At 39.3% G+C, this 16096-nt stretch overlaps 1 protein-coding gene across 1 annotated transcript; it reads right to left on the reverse strand.

Moving 5' to 3' along the window:
* Positions 1-697: 697 nt before the first annotated feature.
* On the reverse strand, positions 698-16096 carry ADI1 (acireductone dioxygenase 1). The gene is made up of 4 exons (XM_070955128.1): positions 15933-16096; positions 9541-9660; positions 3716-3895; positions 698-1157 (listed from the first exon to the last, which is right to left on the reverse strand). The coding sequence occupies exons 1-4, from the start codon at positions 16050-16052 to the stop codon at positions 1035-1037; spliced, it is 543 nt and encodes a 180-aa protein (XP_070811229.1). The 5' UTR covers positions 16053-16096; the 3' UTR covers positions 698-1034.

The following is a 16096-nucleotide window of genomic DNA, read 5'->3' on the forward strand; positions in this document are numbered from 1 at the left end:
CACCCCAAACATCTTAAGCCTAGCAACTTTTTAAATAACTGAAAATGGAAATATATTACTTTTAATTCAAAAGTAATATAAGTCAGTTTTAAGAGCTGACTTTCATCTTTAGGTAATTAATGTTTTGATTATCATAATTCTTCTGCAGCATCAGAATTCCCTCGCAACTGCTACGTATTTTATAAAACAACATGGGATATCCTGGTTGCATATCAACCAGGCTCACGTGTTAGCTTAAAACACTGTTGGCTGGTCAGCGGCTCATTTACAAACATAGCCGGCAAGATTACTTTATTCAGCCAGTTGGGCAAATTTCGTCAACTCAGTTAATTCAGTAAATATAGTTCACTTAAACAAGAATTAATCTGGGTACAAATATGGCCATATCCATCACATCCAGTTTGGCCATTTATGTGGATTTAACTTTGACTGAATGCCACAGAATTTACTGATTGGGTTTTATTTATTGTAGCTGATAAACCTATGTCTATCCAATCTTTGTAGGACTGACATTTAAAAACAGATTTCACACTTCATATCTGGATTTTCACAACCCCGTGCAAATCTTCCGTTACAGTGATTACAAACCCAAGCATGCAGTGTGAGCATTTACGTATGCATCTTACACAGATGAACCCCTCAGTAGGTGATACAAACACCCAACAACAACAAGCTTCCTTAAAAAGGCTGAAGACAATTAAAAGATAGAATATTATTTTATTAGCATTACAACATTAAAGCAACTATCAAACATAATAATGCTTTAGGTTAATGCAGGAATGAATCAGAGAAGTATTGCTGTAAGAGGAGCAAGAAAGGATTGATATTCTCAATTGGGATCTGCAAACTACATAAATCACTATTGTATGTAAAAATCCATTCATCCAAGGACAAAATTTGATATTAAAAATTGATATTTGAGAGAGGGGAAATCAAAGATTTATCACCTGCAGATGCCGTTAACATAGCCGCTTTGCCATTTTAATGTTACAGATGTTGCAGGATGTTCCATGCCTCATGTTTGTCCTACTGGTTTATTGTACTGTTTGTGACAAAAACTGTTGGTACTGTGCTCGAGCAGGAAAATGGTCAGCTGGTCTGTTATAAGCAATCCACACTGGTTCTCCAACGAACAGTCTCATTGCCTTGACATAATTCTGGGAGGAGAAACACAAGAATTCACACTCAGTATAAGAATTCACTTTCATAAAAAAATGGTAGTTTGCTTCAAACTACCAAAAGGCTGAAAGAATTAAGAACAATTTTGCCATAGTGTGTTTTGCCATACACACTATTAAGATTTTTTTTTATTTTTTTTTTAAAAAGAAACATTAGCATATATAATACTTAAGAACAGAGTTGGAGTGATTTTATTCAAGCCTTAGAAAATATCCAGACTTTTAAAAATATAGCTATAACCCATAGTCTGATTTTCTTCGCCTGGTTTGCAATATTGACATTGTAGAAGAAATAATAGTGATATAAATCACTTCAAGTCAGCCAGGTACCAGAGTCAATATATTCAAAATCCCATAAGGGAAAGAAGTTCTTTGGACATTTGGCAGATTTAGAGTTCCATCATTTTATTGGCCTTGTTCCTGAGTCTGGGAGAAACTGAATTTGAACAGCTGGTGCTTTTCGCGCATATCATCTCAAGCAAAAGTTGGTGTGATGTTGTTCTTCAAAGCATGGGAGCAGGAAAACTACGGCCATTTAAATGAAAATACCACTTTGTGTATGATATTCCCTAGTCCACGGGTTGGAAAGCACAGGACACACCTGGAAGTTGTGACTCAACACCTGTAGGATCATAGAGCTACTACCCTGATGTAGAAAAGTGTCCATAGAATAACTCACAAATTGATATTCAATATCCACTTATTGAGTATAAAAGCAGACTCCCAAATCTGGGCTGAGAAAATCCAAGTAACCTACAAATGTCAGAAAAGAATTGCAGGGAGCTAACTCACGGCAGCCATCTAGCTGTCATGCAATTCTTGCAACCCAAACCCGGTAATCTTAGTTTTAAATTGCAAAGAATTCAAGAGGCCATCTACTTCCGCATAAATGCTGTTGTGTTTGAACTCTCAATTCACAAGGGCAAGCATGCCATTAATTGCATAAACGTTGAAAGTCTTTATGGCTTCTTAAACTATATCTTTGTGACAATCCAACTAAGACTGGAATTCATACTCTTTTTCTTTTTGCAAATCACGATGCAAATAGGCTACTCTACAACCAGTTTGCTAGTTCCGCTATCAAGAGAATACAGGAAATAACTGGGCACAGGATGGCTTAGTTCACACACTATACTGAACTGCAATCAAGAAGCAGATTTGAAATTGGATTACCAGGGACAAAGTCCTAGGCTAGTCTGAGCTTGTCTGTTAACAGCAGTTTCACTTGAAGCAACAAGCACGAGACCATCACCCCAGTCAGTATCTCTAACCTACTTAGCTAGAAAAAATGGAGAGCTTCGTTTCAGAAAGGGAAAGAAGCTTTCAAATGACAACCTTTTATTTGTCAGTGAAGAAAATAAATAATTTATTTTCTTTTTCTCTTTCTTCCTTTCTCTCTCTCTCTCTCTTTTCTTTCTCAGCAGGAGCTGGATAAGAAATAGCTCATTTCATCACATGAGCTAAAATGGAATGTAGTCTCTTGCTTATGATCGACAGCTCATGCTATAACCATGTTAGCCTTTATATTACCACATAATTATTGGCTTATATTTTTAAATGTTAGCCTCTGATCAGTAGCAGCATTTTAGCAACAGCTGCTTAATATTTAAATTAAGACATTTTTAAAAATTCAGTGGCTTAGGCAGGCCACTGTGTGTTTGAGTTATTAAACAGTATAATATCAGAGACATTAGAAATAACAGGTTATGTTGGACTAAGATCTTTTTAAAAGTCAGAATTGTGTGTTTGAGTTGTGTTATTTAGTTGTGTGTGCGGGGGAGGGGGTTAAGGTTTTGAAATGAAATGGAATAGAATGCCTAGCTATCTTAATAAAATAAAACACATTTATTATGGCATGTGGCTAGCACAAAACCTGGGATTCAGAAACACAGCCTTATACATATTTTCCCTATATAATAAAACCAACAAAAGGATCCCACAAACTGATCTCCAGTCCACAGCAGCTGAGGATAGAGACACAGCAAAATACTAGCTTCTTCAACCTTCTGTTCTGAATGCTTTGTATCCCACACAACAAGCCAAACAACAGAAAAAGCAGAGCAGATCTCCTGAGGCTCCAATGGATAGTTGCTATGGTAACACCAATCCCTTACTAAAGATGGATTTTATGACAAGGCTGGAGACACAAGTGCTCCATTTATCTATAAAGATAGCAGTTCAGAGCCGAGAAAGCATATGTGCTCTAATACTATCCTTCTCTGAACCTTAGGAATTGATTTCTAAGCCCAGAGAGTTGCTTGGAAGTCAAGAAAGTTTTCAATACTGTGCTATGATTTCAAGCAAGGTAACTCACCAATATCAAATCAATGATTTTCCATCAGTAAGATGCTAAATTTGTTAGAATGGGGTATGAATTTGTAGATGTTGCTTCTTCAAGATTCTAACCATACATTTCTACATTAGTGATTCACAGCCAAGGTATTATCAGAGCTATGTTTTTATATGCTGGTCTGCATCTGCCTCAATTCTATGTGGATTTTATTTTTATTTTTTTTTAAGAAAAACCTGTTTCATACAGATTCATCCAGTGTAAAACGGTGATAGATGCCAGCAGGAAGTGTGATCATGTCGCCCTTCTCCATAGCAATCCGGATCCACTTATCATCTTTATCACGAACATCAAAATACCCACTTCCTTCCAGGATGTAGCGAATCTCATCATCCAGGTGTAAGTGCTCTTCATAAAATATTTTTATCTAGGAGAGAGAAGGAACAGAATAGGAAGCATTTCCGTGGAGCAAGTCTATTACAAACACATACTGGTAGCATATTGCATGCTGCACAGATTGTAAGGTGCTACTTCCAAAATGCTCAAGCTTTTGTCAATAGGCAGCTGTTCAATGTTTATAAGGTAGAGTTTGAAGTTCTCTCAGACTTATCCTTACAGCAATTATACAAAGTAGATTGGCAGACTTGCAGCAGATGAAGGACTTCTGACCTTTGAACATCTAGTTGGAAAACATTTTAAAAGCACATTCCTAGTAATCCTTACAGTCCCTCAGCCTCAATTTGAGACCAGCTGTTTGTAACATTAAATCTATGAGTGCTATGTATTGAAATACCAGTCTAGTTGTTGCAGATAATAAGAATTACATAAAAGCAAATGAGCATGTTGGTTGTATTCTTTCCCTGCTCTATGCCCAGCATAGAATTTAAGCTCTTTGTTCCTCCTTGACCAGATGGCAGCACACTAGTCAAAACTCTGCAAGCTGGCAACTTGGGAAGGCTTATTTCAATGAGTGAAGCACCCTTCTAAATTGCTTGAATAGTCCTACTAAATAGGTTGTCATCTATGGGCAGATGAAGCCATATTTCTCTCTAGGTGGCATTGTTTTTCAAATATACCCTTCATAAAAATCTCACAAATTTCATGCCCCCACCCTAAACAGATCATATTGTCAGCTACCTGGATTCAATCTAGTACTACCTCGATACATTAGGATTAGAGCATCCAAAATTTCCAATTTTTGATTTTACAGGTTGTGGATTCTAAATTGCAGTTTCTAAAGGACTTGGAAGACACCAGACTGTATAAGGGTGATCTTTCAGCATTTTTTTCCCTAACACATGAAAATATCAAATTGACTGATATAAACGTATTTGAATTAAAATGTTCCTCTCCGCTACTGAGAGATATTTATGGAGACTCCCTGAGGAGAATTTGTCCTTCCATTACGCTGATGATTGGCTCAAGCAGTTGATTTGAAGTGTCACAAAAGCTTAGCTGCTCAGCAACTATTCCATATATTGTTTTAGGTTGTGTATTGGCATGTGAGAATGACCTTGAGGGACAAGGGGAAGAAATGCTTCCTAGGAAATGATCAGACAAGAGAGTGGAAGAGCCCTAGGTTTCTTAATGGTCAGAGAGAGAAAATTAGGGGAGACCCAATCTAATGGATTAGTTGAAAGTGTTGGCAGAAGATTTGCACTTTCAGACTCGCAAGGTTCTGTTAATGTACCCTTACAATAAAGTAGATTTAGCTCATCTGGTTGTGTTTCCTGTCTGATTTACTCGGGAGGGCTGACAAGATGCAAACATTCCCAGGATTTTCTGCCTCAGATACTAAAGTATTTTATAGACAGCCTTGAACACCATGCACTTCAACTTTTCCAACCTAGATCTAAACCAGTGCTTACCAACCTAAACAACTTTGTGATGTGTGGACTTCATTTCCCAGAATTGCCATTGCTAAGAATTCTGGGAGTTGAAATCCACACATCTTAAATTTGCCAGGTTGGGAAATAACATTAGCACTTAGACTTATATACTGCTTTACAGTGCTTCACAGCCCTCTCTAAGTGCTTTACAAAGTCAGCATATTGTCCCCAACAATCTGGCTCCTCATTTTATCAACCTCGGAAGGATGGAAGGCTGAGTCAACCTTGAATCTGCTGTGGATCTACAGATTTCATTTCTCAGAATTTCTTGCTGAAATCAGTGATCAGGCTGACCATTCTAGAAGTAGAAATCCACATAGCAAAAGTGTCAGGCTCAGAAAGCTGACACACCTTTTTTTTTTTAATTTGATTTATATGCCGCCCTTCTCTGGAGACTCAGGGCGGCTTACAATGCGTTAAGCAATAGCCTTCATACTTTTGTATATTTATACAAAGTCAGTTTATTGCTTATTGCCCCCACCTTGACATGGGAGTGGAGTGGAAAGCCATCCGGATGTATTTCTGCACTGAGCAGGGATTCAATTCCATGACCTTCCCTTAGAGGATAGCTATGACAGGGAGACCATTCTAGTTCCTGCTTCTCTTTCACCACAGACAATCTCAGAGCCTTTTCACATGCAGTCTTCTACTTTTGAGAGATTTTCTACCTCTGAAATCATATGTCTTGTTCCGTTCCTTCCATCAAATGTTTATTCTATCCTAGAATGTCTGGATGCATTTTGGCTTCAGACAAGTCAGACTCTGTTAGCAAGCTGTGTCCTCCTTGGTTTTATTCTCTGGGAATCAGGGTGCCATTCATTCTCTCTCTCTCTCTCTCTCTCTCTCTCTCTCTCTCTCTCTCTCTCTCTCTCTCTCTCTCTCTCTCTCTCACACACACACACACACACACACACACACACACACACACACACAGTTCATCAATTTGGATGGAATATGACTCTGAAAAGAAATAACCTTAATGCTCTGACTGGCTAATAAATGAAATGCCCACCTCCCTTTCTCCTTATTATCAGATTCAGCGAAGCTGAGGAGCTGCTAAGCCTAATCAATAATAAAACAGATGGGCGGCAATAAAACAAAACTCAATCCAGACAAAACTGGATTGTGGTGGTGCCATTATTAGGCACTTTGTTTGACTTGGAGAGGTGTCCGGGGCTTTAAGTTCAATTAAAACAAAAAAGTAGAACCTCAAACCATGCTCAGAAAAATCAAGGAGTATTTTCACTTGTTTAAGACAAAAGTATGTTAATCTATTCAACTAAGTGCTCCTTAACAATGATAGCTGCTACTTTCTGTTAATTGGTGCTTCAACATAGTCTTCAAGGCCAGACCCACGTATAATGCATTATAGAACAGGTAGTCCTCAACTTATGAACATAATTGGGACCAGAATTTCCATTGCTAAGTAAGGCAGTTGTTAAGTGAGTTGCACCTGATTTTACAGTATGACGTTTTTGCCACAGTTGTTAAAGAATCACTACAGTTGTTAAGTGAATCATGCAGTCATTAAGTGAATCCAGCTTCTCCCATGGACTTTGCTTGTCCGAAGCCTGGCTGGCAAAGTTGCAAATGGCCAGGATGGGGCAACCATCGTAAATAGATGCCAGTTACCAAGCATCTAATTTCTGATCATGCAACCGTGAGGAGGCTGCGATGATCAGTAGATAGGAGGATTGATTGTAAGTCATTTCTTTCAGTATCATTGTAGCTTCAAGAAGTCATTAAATAAATGGCTGTAAGTCAAGGACTACCTGTAGTCTAATGATAATTCTTCGGGAGCACTCAGATGATCTTTAAGGAATTCAGTGACTAAATTTACATTGATTTATTTACACTGAATTAAACTATTAATATAATGTTTCTTTTGGTTTTGTGTGATGTGTGACTTCAATTAGTCACTTATTCAAAAAAGCCATATTTAACAATGCCATTGTTTAACACAAAATATGAATCAAGCCACTGTTAGTCCACAAACCATGGTTCGGAACTGAGACACCTGGTGTACCCCAGCATGTGGGAGGGAGCATACCGCATCCCTTTTGCCTTTCAGCTCCAATCCAGGAGCCCTCAAGGAGTCGCATTCACCACAAACCATTTTATACCAAATTTATATTTCGCTGATAAACTTGTGGCTCTGAGGTAAATACTACTGCCTAACATGCAGGCAGCCCAAGTTTGAATCCAAGTAAGGGTATGACTAGCTGATGAGAACTAAGTAGCTTGAAATAGATCTATATTAGTCTCCCTTTATTTCTTTATCAGCGAAATATAAATTTATATATATATATATATATATATATATATATATCGTACACACACACACACATATATATATATACATATCACACCTTTATTATTTTTACAGATAACTCAAGGCAGCCAACATATCCAACACATCTTCCTCCTATTTTCCCCACAACAACCCTGTGAGATGATGAGTTGGGCTAAGTGTGAGTGATTGGCCCAAGATCAAACAGCTGGTTTTCATGGCTAAGGCGGGACTTGAACTCATGGTCTCTTGCTTTCTAACCTGGCATCTTAACTACCAGATCAGACCGCCTCTGTTGTTAATATGTTAAAGGTTAATATGTTGTAAAAACCCAGCCATTGGATCTACACTTAAAATGCAGTGTTCTCTGACTGGATGTCCTCCAGATGTGCTGGAGAAACAACCCCTAGCTAGAATATTGTTTTACAATCAGAGAGCACCAACCAATGTGGGGACAGCTGAACTACTGCTATAAATAAATCAGTAGGTTCAGCGGCTATGGATACATCCCAAAGGAATACTATTGTTTTCTTCCTGCCTGCTTCCCTTCCTACTCAGGCTTTTTCTTTCCCCTAACTGCCATAAAAAGTTTATTAATATAAACCAAGGAAAGGAACTACAAAAACAACCCTTACCCTTTAATTCTGAGGATGGGCAACATCTGGTTTTTAAACTTCACAGATAACCTTTTGCAGTGCCAATTTTGAAATGGCAGGCTCCATCTTTCATGAAATGTATCAGCTCTCTGCCTAACAACTAATTAATTTCTATATTTTCTAGTCCGTAGTCCGGCATCTGATAGTAAGAATAAATAAAAGTGTGACAGAATGAAATATTCTATCTCTGGGAAGATAGGACATTAGAAAGGGTCAGATTTCAGACGTTGTAGCCAAATCAAAGCTTCATTTATTTATTTTGTTTTTGCATCTATGTATCTAGCTCCTTTTGACAGGTTTCTGACAATGAATCCTTCAGTGGCCTAACTATTTTTCAGAAGCCAGGTTATTATCATCCTTCCTGTTACTGCTAGAAGAAAGTCTAAATCTAGTAAATAAATAAATAAACAATGACAGAAGTATTTTGTCTTTCTTAGGATAATTTTTAAAAATTAATGCTAACCACAACAAGTGAGGATATTCCTAAAATGAATCAAGAGAAATAGATCAGGTATGCATTCTTAATTTTCTCCAGCGATCAACTAAAATATTCATAGCACTTCAAATGCATTGCCTTGACAACCACCTAAGAAAATTAAAGAGAAGTCTCTCTTCCTGAATTATCACTCTAAAAATCTCATACTTGTTATTTCCATTTCCTTTGGAAGCTTGATATATCGTACACACTCGTCTTATGTCAGGAAAACTACTTTGTTTAGTCCCCAACTCATTTGAACATTCCTATGCCATTCCCTTTGCTTAACCATTGTTTATTAAATAAACTACAATAATAATCTAAGACTAATAAACATATTTATGGCTTAGCCCCAGCATAATCTGTAAACTCAACCACTATTTTTGATAGAGCAAAGTGATTTTGAGGACTGCCTCAACAGGAGCAGTAGGAATTAAATATGTGTCATTTCACCAGACACTAGAAAAATATATATTTATTTAAAAGTCGTGCATTCTATCATTAAATTCACATGACAGAATTCTCTGGCTGTTTAGTTACCAGAACATTGTTATAAAAATTAGAAAGCAGCTAAAAGGTATCTACACTTATACACTCACATATTCCTGTTACAGAAGATATGAAGTGGGGAATTACTTCTTAAACAAAGGGAATCCACTGCTCAGACAGCAGAATAGAAACTTTTAAAACTGGCACACACTCTAGTGGTAAATTCCAGTCTTTACAATCCTCCCAAAGCTCAAACAAAGCTGTAGTTATTACCTTCTCTTCATAATTTGGCAGCATATCTTTGCTTATCGTTATTATATCCATCCAAGAATAGTTCTTCTCCTTACGAATTTTGGCTAATTCTGGGTCAGTCTCATAATTGTCAGCATCCAGCTACAAAATAATAATAATAAAAAGGATTGTCTTGGTTCACTTATTCAAAACAAGGTAACCGGCATTCTGATGTACAAGGAAATTAAGATCTCTCTAAAGCATTTTTTTCATGCTGAATTGAGGAAGAAATAGGGCTACAAAAAATACGACTTGTTTAAATACGATTATGCTTCACACACAATTGAAAATTGGGTCACCTAAGGCTCAGCAACACTAACAAGATTTTGCAATCATAATAGTTTACACTTATTTACTTTCCAAAGATTTCACATGCAGCCTTGCAACTTTTTTCTCTTGAAAGCTTGCCAGTGTGTCTTTAAGAAGTGATGAATCATTTGTCAAAAAGAATAAAAAATTGTGGTCAAGAAAAAAGGTGGAATACTCAGTTTAGATAACCAAGTGTTTTTCATCCTTTTGGAACTCTTGAACAATACCAATTCAGTAAAGCAAACCGGTCCCAATTATCAAATTAATATTTCCTTCAGATAAATAACTTTAATGATAGATGCATGCATGGCCTCTTCCAAGTCATGCAGAGCATCAGTTTTCCTGATTCGGTAAGCATTCATGTACTGATATATTATCCTACAATTCTGCAAATACCCCCCCACCCCCGCCATCAGCCTAATCATATGAATGGATGTACCTTGGCTTCAGAACAATCCCACAATTGAAACATTAATCTAAATAGGTACATGGATCAAGGATCATCAGGATTGTTTATTAAAAGGATAAAACATCTTCAGAGATTAGCAATAATATTCTTATTTTCTAGATCATTTTGATTCTTCAGAAATGAGATTATGACAAAGCCAGCTTTGTAATGTCATTATTAAGTTTTCCAGAGAAGGGAAAACAGCTACCTCAAGAGCTTTAAACCCTTGCTTAAGTCCTTCCCTGGATTTTCCTCAAGGCAGCTTGCCATCACCACGAGGGCAGATTTCCAAAACAACAAAATTAGCCTTAGTATGGAAAGCAGCATGAATCAAGCAAACAAATGAGATTAAGTTTAAATCCTGACAAAACTAATAGGACTTTTCTAGTATATTTATCAATTTTTGAGACTGCTCAGGTCCGTATTAATAATATCTGTATTTCTCCTCCTTCTAAATCAGGGGTCTCCAACCTTTGCAACTTTAAGCCTGGTGGACTTCAACTCCCATAATTCCCCAGCCAGCAATTCTGGGAGTTGAAGTCCTCCAGGCTTAAAATTGCCAAGGTTGGAGACCCCTGTTCTAAATGTAATAGCTCTACTTCATAGGAAGGAGTAGCAGCAGTGTAAAGCTGAGAGAAGCACAAATGCATCTATCTTGCCCAGGTCATCCAGAGATTGCCCTGCCTTTTCTAATGCAGTTTTCCTGTCTTCTAAATGTGTTGGATTTCAATTCCCATAATCCCAAACCATAATGACCTTCTATTACCGTAGCTGAAATCCAACACATCCAAAGGGAATTAGGCTGAGGAAAGCTATTATAAGGCAACAACCTTCCACTTTTTTAGGTGTACAATAAAGAAACAACCAAAACAAAGGTGCAGGAGATTTTGGATTTTTTTTAAGATACAAGTTTTTAAGGTCTGCCTATTAAATTAGCCAATTCTACCTAAATAAATACGAAGTATTGATGAATGACTAGGAAAACAGTCTTTCATGGACTTCATAATTGGAGCTATAAAAGGCCTTGCATATCACAATGATACCAAAAATAATACTGCTGAGAGGCTACATTCTCAGAAAGATCATCCACTGTAAAAAGGTCATATCCAAAGGACCAAATTAAAGGAGGAATAACAGATCTTCTACCGTAGTAATCACAGGGAAAGAAATGAGTAGGTGTCCTTATTACCAAAAGGGTACCAAAGCCAACGTAGTTAGTAAAGTTAGTGTAGTAGTTAGTTTATCTTTAAGCATGACTAAATGATATAATGTTCTCAACTCCAAGACAAGCCATTCAATATTTCAGTGATCCGCATCTATGGTCCAACCACAGATACAGTTGATATGAAGAGTGCGCACGAGAGAGAGCGAAGCAAGCATGTGCAAGAGCGAGCAAAGCAAGCAAGCGCACGCAGCCCCACTGCAAACCAGTAGTAAAGGTAAGTAGAACCCACCCCTGCCCCACACCTAAAAAAGGTATATTAACAATACACTAAAACACTACCATTACACCAGCAATAATAAGAACAGTTGGCATTGGGTATACAAAACCAAGCAGGAGAGGGACTAACAGATTTTTGCCAAGAAAATACAATATTCAGAACAAATATTTTCTTTTCAACAAAAGAAAAGATAACTCCACACACGGTCATAATTGCAATGCTCTCTACATGGGGCTGCAATGCTCTCTACATGGGGCTCCCCTTGAAAAGCACCCGGAGGCTCCAACTGGTCCAGAATGCGGCTGCACGGGTGGTTATGGGCGCAACTCGTTGTGCCCACGTGACACCCCTCCTGCGCGAGCTACACTGGCTCCCAGTGGTCTTCCGGGTGCGATTCAAGGTGTTGGTTACCACCTTTAAAGCGCTCCATGGCATTGGACCTGGATACCTTCGAGACCGTCTTCTGCCACCAGTAGCCTCCCACCGGCCAGTTCGCTCCCACAGAGAGGGTCTCCTCAGGGTGCCATCGGCCAAATTATGTCAGATGGCGACACCCAGGGGGAGGGCCTTCTCTGTGGGAGCCCCAGCCCTTTGGAATGAACTGCCCCCAGAAATTCGTAAAATCTCTGATCTCCGTGTATTTCGCTGTGCCCTCAAAACCTTGTTGTTCCGCCAGGCTGGGCTATCAATGTAAAGATTTTAATTGGTTTTAAATATGGGATTTTAAATTTGGGGTTTTATAATTGGGCCTATCATTTAATAATTTTAATTATTTTTAAATTTTGTCTGTCTTTGTGCTTTTAATCAGGCTGTACACCGCCCTGAGTCCTTCGGGAGAAGGGCGGTATAGAAATAAAATTAATAAATAAATAATAAATAAATAAATAAATAAATAAATAAATAAATAAATAAATAAATAATTGGAGGATCATCAATTTCAATATATTCTGCAAGTAAAGATGGAATTCTATTCAATTAGCAAAAATAAAAACCAGTACTGATTGCAATTGTCTCATTAACGTTTTCTTCCACAATCTCAATTTGAAACGAAAGAAAACAAATGCAATCACCAGACCAACAAGAAACGGCTCCTGTGATGTTCTATATAATTAAGTGGTGAACATAATGAATAAATGTCATGGATTGGATTTGCTAAACTTGCCTGAGGAACTGAGGACTGAAATTCATTACATCATTATATGATATAATATGAAGCATACAGATAGTTCTCACTTAATGACCACTCATTCCGCCACCTCCAGTTGACCTTTGCCATCTTCTTCCTCCTGCTGTTGAGGAGGTGTGATAAGTCTGGCCCTTCACAAGGCAGCTGCTGGTTGCATAAGGTCTTTTTCCAAAGGCCACACACGACCTTCTTGAGGGCTTCCCACGGTCAGCAACTGTTTCACGAAGGGCCAGGCTGGGTGCACCTTATCAGCAACAGCAGAAGATGGCAAAGGTCAGCTGGGAACAGCAAAAACAGCAAAGTGGAACTTTCATTCCCTCCTGGCTGTACTTACTAGTCACCACAGCCATTTTCCCACCTGCCAGCCTGCTTGTGAGTCGCCCAGGACTCGCAACTTCCTAACAGCATCCCCAATGACTTTGCTTGTTGAAAGCCACAACTTGTGAGATCCTTGTTTTAACAGCCCGTAATTCTCTCTTAAACCAAGGCAACAGGGACTGTTGCCATTGATACACAATGTGGTCATGTAACGTTCCCCTTTATGACCACATCACTTAGAAACGAAAAGTCCGATCCCAGTTATCAATGGTATCAAAAGCTGCTGAGAGATCAAGGAGCGAAAGGATGGCCACACCACTCCTATCCCAGCTTTATCACAGGTCACCCACAAACATGAGCAAAGTTGTCTCTGCATTAAACCCCAGTCTGGAAACCAACTGAAATGAGTCCAAATAATCTGTTTTTTCCAGAGCCCTCTGGAGCTAAAGCCTAACTACCACATTTCCTAACAAAAAGGAAGGCTGGAGACTGGATGATAGTTGTCCGGGACTGTTGGGCCCAGTAATATCTTCTTGAAGAGAGGACATAGCAAAACCTCCTTGCCAACCTTTTCCTCAGAGAAGTTGACACCACATGGACCCAACCACACGCCAGTTCCCAGGCAATCTTAATTATCCAGGAGGATATGATCTAACAAACAGTAGCTGAGGTAACAGATTGGAGAACCCTGTTCGCTTCCTCTGGAGGCACAGGGCTAAAATTGCTTCAGATAATTACACGAGATCTTGATCTGAAAGCTTCAACAGGACCTGCCTGGTCGGAATCCAACCCAAGCGAGTATGAGCGACTTATCTGCTACATAGCAAGAATATTCGCAGCAGCTGGTCCCTCCCCAACAGTATAGAAGCCACACAAAACAACAGGAAAAATGAGCTGAAGGTACAGATTCTCTAACCCCTCAGTTAAGTCACCCACATCTGGCTTTTGTAGTTTTTTTTAGCCTCCGGGGAAAACTAAAATTAGCGTCTAGCATTACTAATGTAGACATTATCCTGTATTTTTTTTTTTTAATCCTGCCCTCTGCCTCACAAGACAAGAACCTGTCCTACAACAGTGGGAAGAAGTCCAAGGAACTGATGGATTTTATATTTTCATGACAACAGGGAACAAACCTTGTTCCTCTTCCAAGTAAAATGATTTGCAACTAAATGAGGTCCAATCAAGTCTTCCCTGAGCAGTTCTCTTCCAGATCTGTACTACAGTTCTCTTCAATTCCAGCTCAGTCAATCAGCGCAAGGGGAAGGGTGTACTGAACTGTCTTTTTGTTTGTGTGGAATTAGGAAGGGGGAGTGTTTTGCATTTATGGGAGAATCACTGTTTGTAATTTGCATACATCTGTTGCCTTCATAGGTTATTGGTATGAATATTTACAACTGTAATGCATGGTATTCTCCTGGTCAACTAAACAGAACACAAAATGATCTGCAAAGGTGAATTTTAATGCATGAAAGCTTACACCATGATAAATTTGTCAGATGTTAAAGTGTCAGCAGGTATTATCAGCGATGCTAATGATTACTGTTATTAATAATTATACTTGGTTTGCAAATTTCCTTTCATGACCCACTAACGTCCCAGAGAACTATAGCAATGATCCCATTGGATAAATTAGACCCAAAAAGGCCAAGGGGCTGGACTCACACCAGCTTCACCAAGCCAGCAACTGATTGAACTGGCAATATTGTACAGTAGACAATACTTTTGGCTAGGTTGTGTGTGTTTTGTGTGTCTGTGTACATGTCCATGCATTAGTCTGTTAGTTCTGATGTTGTGAAACCCATAAAATGGGTTGCAGGCCCCCTTTAATATAAGTCAAGGGGATAAACAGAAGAGAGGCAATCCAAAGCATAATATAAAATGTGAAAATATGATCACATTTTGTCATTAAAGCAAATGCCATCCGTTAAAACAGAACTTGTAGGAGCTGTCAGTTTTTCAAGAGGTCAGATTCCCCTGTACGATCTCCATAACTGGATTGCTTTTTTTAACGCATTTTTTCAGGGTAAAGAAGGGGGGGGGAGAAACACCAAATAAAAAAATCAGTGGGAAAGGCCAACAAGAAAACGTGTGTGTGCGTGTGTGTGAGAGAGAGGGGGGGGAGAGGAAGGAAGGAAGGAAGGAAGGAAGGAAGGAGAGAAAGAAAGGAAGGAAGGAAAGAGAGGAAGGAAGGAAGGAAGGAAGGAAGGAAGGAAGGAAGGAAGGAAGGAAGGAAGGAAGGAAGAAAGAAAGAAAGAAAGAAAGAAAGAAAGAAAGAAAGAAAGAAAGAAAGAAAGAAAGAAAGAAAGAAAGAAAGAAAGAAAGAAAGAAAGAAAGAAAGAAAGAAAGAGTCAAAGAGGAACATTTTCCCCCCACGGTCTCTCCAAGGCTTGGAGTTAACCTCGGTTAATTCAAGAATGAAGGTCGCTTAATGAGGGCGGCCAGTATGCTCCGTGGCTAAGGGTGGATTTGGGGCTCCGTCCCCACCACCCTCGGCAAGGCCGGAAAAGCGATCCTCCCCACCGACCACAAGTCAGTCGCCTTTGCCTCGGGCTCGTGCGCCAGATCCCCCAGCCTGGTTTTGCGCAAGCTCGCTACAAACGGAGCCAGATCCCGGGCAGCCTTTTTTGCAAGTCTCGGACGCGGCCCGCCTCCCTCCTCCTGCTCTGCCTACTTTCCAGTAAAAGACGCCGATCCGGCTCAGCTGCTCTAGGCTGACCGGCCGATCCGGCTCTGGGCGATGCGGCTTCCGGGGGTCCTCCCGGGAATCGTCCATGTACCAAGCCTCCACCATCGTCCCCCTGCCACCGAGCCTCCGCTCCCGCCTCCCGCGCCGCC

This window comes from Pituophis catenifer, unplaced genomic scaffold, assembly GCF_029215685.1.
Source record: "Pituophis catenifer annectens isolate HBS135680 unplaced genomic scaffold, rPitCat1.0.hap2 SCAF_1, whole genome shotgun sequence".
NCBI classification, from domain to species: Eukaryota; Metazoa; Chordata; class Lepidosauria; order Squamata; family Colubridae; genus Pituophis; species Pituophis catenifer.